The sequence below is a fragment of the Episyrphus balteatus genome, chromosome 4 (genome assembly GCF_945859705.1).
Source record: "Episyrphus balteatus chromosome 4, idEpiBalt1.1, whole genome shotgun sequence".
In the NCBI taxonomy this organism is placed as follows: domain Eukaryota; kingdom Metazoa; phylum Arthropoda; class Insecta; order Diptera; family Syrphidae; genus Episyrphus; species Episyrphus balteatus.
In genome coordinates, this window is record NC_079137.1 from 21530228 (window position 1) to 21539402 (window position 9175).

The 9175-nt window shown below is 36.6% G+C and overlaps 2 protein-coding genes across 2 annotated transcripts; both read right to left on the reverse strand.

Annotated features, from left to right (window-relative positions):
- Positions 1 to 1650: 1650 nt before the first annotated feature.
- Positions 1651 to 2400, reverse strand: LOC129918279 (uncharacterized). The gene has a single exon (XM_055998735.1). The coding sequence runs from the start codon at positions 2398 to 2400 to the stop codon at positions 1651 to 1653; it is 750 nt and encodes a 249-aa protein (XP_055854710.1).
- Positions 2401 to 5304: 2904 nt separating this feature from the next.
- LOC129918280 (uncharacterized) lies at positions 5305 to 7635 on the reverse strand. The gene has a single exon (XM_055998736.1). The coding sequence runs from the start codon at positions 7633 to 7635 to the stop codon at positions 6520 to 6522; it is 1116 nt and encodes a 371-aa protein (XP_055854711.1). The 3' UTR covers positions 5305 to 6519.
- Positions 7636 to 9175: the final 1540 nt, after the last annotated feature.

Here is a 9175-nt window from a genome sequence, read left to right on the forward strand (position 1 = left end):
GAACGTTTTTTTTCGTTTCTGAATATCTCGTACAAAATTAACCCGATTTAAATGAAAATTTTTATACAAAAGTGTGTAAGTAAAGATAATATTAAAATTTTAGAAAATTTTCAAAAAACGCATTTTTGGTTTTTTAAAAAATATTTCAAAATTTTTTTTTGAAAAATCAATTTTTTGAAAACGGATCAATGAAAAATTTTGAAATTTAGTTTTTATGTGTAAATTAATTATTTCTTCAAAATGGCATACCAACTTTTTTTTTGAAAAATGTTAAAAAAATTTTATAGGGGGAAGTGGTCACCCTTCGTACAGTTTTTACTTATTTATTTTTAGTTATTTATTTACTCACTCCAGCTTCGAGAAAATGGACTTTATTTGTAATATGTATATTATTACACTTTACAAAAAAATTTGACACTTCTAAGTCAAAGGCTTAAATAGTTATAGCCATTTTACTGGGATTAGATTTTTGTACGAATCCTCCCCACCCGTGGGGTACCTTCGTACAGCACATGGGGTACATTCGTACAGGATATTTAAAACGTTAATTTGACTAACTTTTCATTTGTCAAATGCCAAATTTGAGTTTTAAAACATTTAATTACTTATTAATTTATTAATTAATTGAACTTGACTCAGAAAAAAACAAAAACAAATAAAAAAACTCAATTTTTCACGATTCGACGATTCTGAAAAAAATTATTATTTACATATATAAAAATACCAACCTTAATTTACTATAGAATGCGAAAAACTTATTATAGAGGTTTAAATTTCATTTCAATAAAACTGTAACTCCGTGTTTTGATTGTTATCTGCTCAAGAAAATTTACTGGCGGGCATACGTATGCGTACGAATGTGCCCCATGTTTGACTGTACGAATGGTCCCCAACCTGTACATAATGCAGAAAAATCGATTTTTGAAAAAATGTACTGAGATTTTGTAATATTTATAATTAAAACACAAATTTAACACTTTAAACAACAATTCTTCATTACTGTTTAGCCAAAAACATACTTAACTTAAACACAACATGACATCAAATGTACATAAAAAAATTACTCAGAGCACTAAAAAACACTAAAAGTCTTGTGGCGACCGAATCCGTTACACTTAGGATTCAAAATTTATCTAGCAGCTCGGCGCCTACTATGTCTATGCACACTAGTAAGCACGTGTTTGAATACGGTTTAGTTTTTGTTTTAAGCTCACTGTACGAAGGGTGACCGTGTACGAAGGGTGACCACTTCCCCCTATATAAAAAATTATTTTTTTAAAAAACGGCTCCTACAATTTTCAAAATTTTTTTTCTAAAAATACCTTTTTATACGAGAAATAAAATGGCATATTTGTTTTTTTTTTAAGATATTTTAAAACGGTGTTTTATTAATTATAAAAACAGATTTAATTTTTTTATACTACTTATGAAATTTCTTCAAAATATCAAATTTTAAATTTCTTGAATAAAAAGCTTTAACATTATAGTTACTTTAAGCATAAGAGCAAGTACGTGCGACCCCAGTCGTGCAATTTATTTGTTTCAGTATTGCGTATGATTTCACTTCCTCTCTTTCTGGCTTGGTGTCGTTCTATGAGTTCTTCTATTGGTGGTCGGATAGGGATCTTCGTTGGTCGTATTTTAAATTTTTTAATGATTTTTCTTGGTTTTAGAATTGGTGACTGAAGATGGTGGCATGTTAGTTGGTTTCGGGTTTACGACTGGGTTTTTATCGATTGTACTCCCCATTTCTGGATTCTGTTCTATTGCATTCTTATTTGGTTCAGTTCTTATTGGTGCATCTGTTGCTAATTTGGATATTTTAGTTATTGGACGCGTTAAATATCCAGATGGAGTCTTAACTGTAACAACTCGGACATATCCATCTTTTCCAGGATATGTTGTTTGAACTCTACCCATACACCAATTTGCTGGAGCAATGTTATCTTCTCGTATAAGGACCAGATCACCGTTAGCAATGTTATTTGATGTATTTGTCCATTTGGGACGTTTTTGTAGTCTTGTGAGATATTCCGATGACCATCTCTTCCAAAATTGTTGGTTTAGTTTATTTAAATATTCCCATCGTGTCAGTCTGTTCTCTTTTGTATCGAGAACGTTGTCTGTATCTCTGCAGAACATATTTAAGCCGATCAAGAAATGAGCTGGTGTTAACGATTCTAAATCTTCTTGAGTACCAGTCATTGGACATAATGGTCTGGAGTTGAGACAAGCTTCTATTTTTGAAAGTAAGGTTGTGAATTCTTCATACGTAAGATGGGTGTCGCCAATTGTCTTTTTTAGGTGAAGCTTGACTGATTTCACTCCAGCTTCCCAGAGTCCGCCGAAGTGTGGAGATGCTGGTGGTATGAAATGCCATGTTACTCCTTGGTTTGCCATTGTTTCCGTGAATTCTTCGTTTTGTTTTTTATATTGTTTTTTTTTATTTTAGTGCTGGCTCCTACAAAGTTTGTCGCATTATCACTATACAGGTGACTTACCAGTCCTCGTCTAGAGCTCATTCTATCGAATGCAGCTAAGAATGTGTCTGTTGAAAGGTCGGAGACTGCTTTAAGATGAAATGCTTTTGTTGCTAAGCATACGAAAACTGCTATATGTCCCTTTGTTAATTTCGCGTTAAGAATTTTGCTAGTCTTCATCATAAACGGGCCCGCATAGTCCACTCCAGTGTGTGTAAAAGGTCTTGACATACATACTCGTGGTGCGGGTAGATTTCCCATTAATTGCGTCTAGTTTCGTATGTTGAATCTTTGGCATTTAATACATTTCTTAATGAAGTTGTTTACATCACCTCTTCCTTTTATAATCCAATATTTAGTTAAGATGCATGCCATGGTTAGATCATTTCCACCATGAAGTGTTGTCTTATGCGCCCAGTCTATGATCAACTTTGCCAAATATGATTCATGTGGGATTATTGCCGGATGTTTTGCCTATGGAGCTAGTTGTGAATTTTGTTATCTTCCTCCTACCCGTAGTACCTATGCCTTGTTGAATGAATGGATTTAGGTTGGCTATGTTGCTTCTAACTGGTATTGAGCCTTGTTCTTGTAGAGCCTTGTATTCTTCGTGTAATGTCTTTTGTGCTATCTTTATGATGTTGATATGAGCGTCCTTTAGCTCAGTCGTGTTTAGTTTCGAAAGGTGTGTAATTTTCACTTCTAATGGTAATAAATTTCGCTTTTGTAATGCTCTTTTTTCTTCTTTAATTTCTTTGTCAGACTTTTTTGAAATTTTTCGAGCTTTTATTTTTCCTTTTATGACGTGAATGTATCTGGTACAGAGTGCTATTACCCTTATTAATCGGGTGAATGATGAAAATCTTGCAATAATGTCGTCTTGTGGATAGACATAATTTTGTGTTGATGACGGTATCCCATGACCGCGAAAGCTTAAAACTATCGTCACGATTGAAGTTTTTGTGGCGTTTTATCTCAATCGCCTCGCGTACCAGCCGTGGGATGTAGTGCGACTCTTGAGCTAACACCTTCGCTTGGTCGAAGTGTATCCAGTGGTGTTCGTCTGAATTGTCCAATAAGTGCTCGCAAATTGCCGATTTTTCCCGTTGGCTTTTGCTAACCGTACTTATGTGCTATTTTAAGCGGGTGGCAATGCTTCTTTGTGTTTGTCCAACGTAACACGACCCACAGCTACAAGGAACAGCATATACGCCCGGTGTTTGCAAAGGAAATTGGTCCTTTGGTGACTGGAGATAGTTTTTTATCTTTTTGGTGGCATAAATATGGATTTTACTCCATATCTTTTTAATACCTTGCCAACTCTATCTGTCACCCCCTTGACATATGGTAAGAAAGCTTTTTTGTCCAGGTTGCTTTCTTCCCTCTCCTGTGACACCTTTGGTTTCCACGTTCTTTGTTTCCTTGAGTATCCATTCGCCTGGAGAACATTGTCAACCAAATTTAGCTCAGCCGTGAGATGTTCTTCGTCACATATTCTATGTGCGCGCTGAACCAGTGTCGAAACAACAGACCTTAAATTCGCTGGGTGGTGGTGCGATGTAGCATGTAGGTATCTGTTAGTGTGCGTTTCTTTCCTATAGACTGTGTGCCCTAATGTACCATCCATTTTTCTAATGACTTTCACATCCAAAAATGCAATGGAATTGTCTTTTTCTTTCTCCATGGTTCAGATGTTCGAAGAAACTCACAATATTGGACTTTTTGAGGATGCAGAACGTGTCATCAACATACCTCAACCATATTTTGGGTTTTTCTAGAAAATCATTTAGGGCTTTTGTTTCAAAATACTCCATCCACAAATCTGCGACAAGAGGTGCTAAAGGTAAACCCATGGCAACCCCGTCAACTTGTAAATAGAACTTTTTATTGAAACAAAAATAACCCGAGGATAGACAGTACTCCAGGAGCGGCATGTAGTTGTCGTTGATGCCGGTAGATGGTAAACGCTCCCTGATAACAGTCAGCACCTCCTGCACAGGTACATTTGTAAAAAGTGATGTGACGTCAAAGCTCACCATTACTTCATCCTCTTCGAGTCTTAAGCTACCGAGAATCGACACAAAGTGTGAAGAGTCCTTTACGTGGTGTTCTGTCGACCCAATTAATGGTTTGAAAACCTCAACTAAATGCTTTGCTAAATTATAACACGGAGCATTTATTTGACTCACTATCGGTCGCATAGGATACCCTTCCTTATGAATTTTCGGCAGTCCATACAATTTTGGTGCCTGAGTACATGAGGGAATCAAGCGTTTATTTGGCAAGATCGCTTCGGGGTGAGTACAAAAGTACTTTCTTTTGTTAAAAAACGCGGCTAATCCGAGAATTTTAAAAATTATGTCTGTAAGAAACCGTGAAAGTCTTAAAAGTTATATTGTGGATAGAATTCTTCCTTGGTAATATGGTGTGACGTGATTTTAAGTTAAAGTTCTGTTCTTAGGTTTGAGATTGGTTTGAGTTTCAAAAGTTGCTTTGATTGTAGCCACACTGGTCCCTTCCACCAAATTGATGCTTCTTTTAAGAAACTTGGAGATGTACCTCTTGATGCTAAGTCTGCAGGGTTATCTTCTGATTTAACGTGTCTCCATGAGTATCCTGTGTTTAATCTCTAGATTTCTTGTACTCTGTGTGAAACAAAAGTTTTCCATTTATTTGGAGTTGCGCTTATCCAAGCTAAGGCAACAGTTGAGTCGCACCATGCAAATGTCTCTATCTTCTCGATATCTAGATGTTTTTTTAACTTTCCACAGCAAGTTTGATAGTAAAACCGCTCCACATAATTCTAGTTTGGGTATAGTTAAAGGTTTCTTGTCATTTTGTTTCTTTTGTTTTATTGCCACCCTTGTTTTGGAAGTTAATAAGGTTGTTGTAATCTTGTTATTTTTATCTATGATTCTCATGTATATGTTGAAGCCATATGCTCTTTCAGATGCATCGCAAAAACCATGAATTTCAATCTTGTTGACATTACGTGAGTATTTCGTCCATCTTTCTATTTTGATATTGGTTATACTGTTGAGATCGCTTCTGTAATCTTTCCATTTCGTTTTCAGTGTGGTGGGAATTGGATCATCCCAGTCAAGGTTGTGTTCCATCCAAATGTCTTGCATCAGTAATTTTGCTCGTAGAACGATCGGTGCGAGCCACCCTAGTGGATCGAATATTCGGGCTATTTCTGATAACACACTCCTCTTTGTCCAGGTGGAATTTGCTTCATACGGCTTGACTTCGAACGAGAAGTAGTCCTTTGATGGATGCCACTGAATGCCAAGTGTTTTGACGTATTCTTCTTTATCTAATTCGAGGCTCTTTATGGAGTTTACTACTTTTCCCAGTAACCTATTGATATTGCTATTTCACTTATGTAACTGGAACCCAAGAGTTTTGAGGAGATTCGTGAGTTGTTTTTTCTGTTCTCTTATTTCTTCAATTGAGTCTCCACCTGACATGACATCTTCCACATAGAAATCTGTTAATAGACTTTAAGCGGCTTGCGGATAATTCTTCCCTTCGTCTTCTGCCAGTTGTTTCAGTGTTCTTATAGCTAGATATGGTGCTGATGCTGTTCCATAAGTGACAGTGTTTAGTTCATATTCCGTGATTTCTTCATTTGGGGAGTTTCTCCATAAGATACGTTGGTATTTACGATCTGGGATGTCGATTAAGATTTGTCGGTACATCTTCTGAATGTCAGCTGAGAATACAATTCTATGCTTTTGCCACCGTATGAGAATTGAAGTCAGGTCTTCTTGGATTTTGGGCCCTGTATGCATTATTTGGTTGAGGCTGTTTTCTGTTGCAGATTTCGCTGAGGCATCAAATACTACCCTTAGTTTTGTCGTTGAGCTGTTCGGGTTACTAACAGCGTGGTGTGGTAGATAGTATGCCCCTTGTTCATTGTCTGTTATGCATTTGCTCATATGTCCTAACTCAATATACTCCTTCATAAACGTTTTGTAGTCTTCGGCTAATTTTTGATTTTTTGCAAAGATTTTTTCCATGTGAAGTAATCTTGCAATCATGCAATCGCTCTCTTCTTTGATTGATTGTTTGAAAGTTCTGGTTGAACTTCGAACGGTATTCTCACAACGTACCTTCCTTCCTTGTTTCGAGATACAGTCTGCTGGTAATAGTCTTCGCATTTATTTGTTTGGCTTTCTTGTGTTTCATTTCTTAGGTCTTCAGTATTCCAGAACTTGCTTATTCGATTGTCCAAGTCAGTTAATGTGATATGACATGATAATTGTTGAGTGTTGTTGCCAGTATTTCCAGATATAATCCACCCAAAGATGGTTTGTTGGGCTATAGGTGAGCCTGGCTTTCCCTTGATGACTCCTTCCTGGAGTATTTCGGCAATCACTTCTGCACCCACGATCATGTCGATTTTGCCTGGAATGTTGTATGTAGGATCAGCTAGTATTAATTTTTGTAGGTGTCCCCACTCTGTTTTTATACGTGTAGATGGGAGTGTTTTTGTGACATTTTTTAGGACATATGCAGTGGTACAGATTTTTGGATTGTTGCTTAGAGTGATGTTTACTTTATATTTTACTCTTGATACCTCGTGTGAGCCAAGTCCGGATACTGTTACATCAACCTTTGTTTTTTGTAGTTGTAGTTTGTTTGCTACATCTTCGGTGATAAACGATGCTTGAGAGCCTTGGTCTATTAATGCTCTGACACATTGTATGTTATTGTTTGGTCCATTTATTTTGATAACAGCTGTTGCTAGAAGAACACTACTGCCTGTTGTGCAGTTGTGGGACTGCAACCTCCCGGATTGGGTTGTTCGTTCAACAGCCATTGATTGTCTCGGATTTTCTGGATTTTGGTCGAAGTGCACCGAAGTATGATGCTTCCTATTACATTTTTGACATCTTCTTGTTGACATGCAGGTTTGGGTGAAGTGTCCTGGTCTTAGACAGTTTATACAAAGTTTATTTTCTTTTGCATATTCATTTCTCTGGTATATTCCCTTCTGCAAAAATGTTCTGCATGTGTAGAGTGGATGATCGCCTTTACACAACTTGCATTTGATGGTGTTCAATGTTGCATGGTAATGGTAAGTTCTTGAAGAGGGAGTTCGGGCTTGGTTTGTTGATTTCTGTTTTCCTTCCTTACGATCAGCATTCATTGTTTCCATTGATTCGAATCTTTTTTCAATGAATTGTAGTAGTGGTTCTAATTCTTGGATCTCACGAGGTTTTAACAAGGCTTGTTCGTATAGTTGTTTTGATTCCTTGTCTAGTTTTCGGAGAATAGTATATTGTAATGATGAATTACCGAACTACTTTTAAGATAAAAGTCTGAAAACACTACCTACTACTGAAAAGGTAGAAATGTGAACGGACCTTTAGTAATTAAGAAACTACCCTCTGAACACATCCATAAGAAATTCCCTCGACTGCTGAATATCCCAAAATATCCCACTGGACTGGAAGTATAAAGCGCCCCCTCTTGGAAAGGAAGTTTCGAGAAGCAAAGACGAGAACCTTCGAAGACATTCTCGAACTTCGGAATTCAGGTATAAAAGGGCAGCGTGGACACCGACCGGATACAGTTTGATTTATAAAGTGAAAGAGTGCAGTACGAAGTGAAATAAAGTGTTGGAAATTGTTAGTAGTAAATAAAGTGATTTAAAAGTGTGTTTGTTTGAGCGAATAATAAAAGTAAATTGATTTGAAATAAAGTGTGTTCTTATTTGAACGGAAAGATAAGTGGAAGTTAAAATAAACGAAATAAGTTTTATTGTGAACCCGGAATAAAACGTTACATTGGTGTCAGAAAAGTGGAATAAAACTTATTTATTTGTGCGAATCAGATAATTTCGCGAATAAAATAAAAAGTGCGCGTGTGTTTTAACAATAAACCAAGTTTAAACATTTTGAAATAAGTAAAAGTGCTCGCGTTAAAAAAAAAAAAAAAAAAAAAAAAAAAAAAAAAAGTTAAAATGGGTAAGACATTAAATCAGTTAAGTTTGACTGAGCTGAAGGCGGAATTAACTAAACGAGGTCTTCCTACTGCTGGATCGAAAAATGACCTCATTATTCGCCTGCAGGATTATTTAACCCAGAAAAACGAAGATTTGGATACATTTCAATTCGAAGTTGAAATGGTAGAAGAACGAGTAAGTACTAGTTCCGATATGTCATCCATGATGGCTGTTCTCCTTGCAAAATTTGAAGAACAGAAAGATCAAATGGAACAGCAACGTAAAGAACAAAAGGATGAACAAAAGAATCTTCTCGAAAAAATGGAGAAACAAGGCAATGAGCAAAAGAACCTTCTTGAAGAACAGAAAAATCTCTTAGAGGGAAAACTTGCTGATTTCGAGAAAAAGTTCACTGCTCTTGACGAACGTGTCGAAGAAAAGCTGTTGGCGATGGACACAAAGTTCGAAGATAAATTCCAAGACATGGCTAAAGAGTTGGACAAGGTTCGAAAAAATAAGGCCCGAGAAAGTTCTGGTGAGTATTCAAAGAAGAAGGAAATGCATCCACCAACCTTTGATGGACAAAGTTCTTGGTCGATCTACAAGAAACAGTTTGAGGCAGCTGCCACAACAAATGGCTGGGATGACGAAGACAAATGTATCGCGCTGACTCTTGCTCTTAGAGGTCCTGCTGCTGAGTTATTACAAACTTTACCACCAGAGAAGAATGGTAACTTTAATG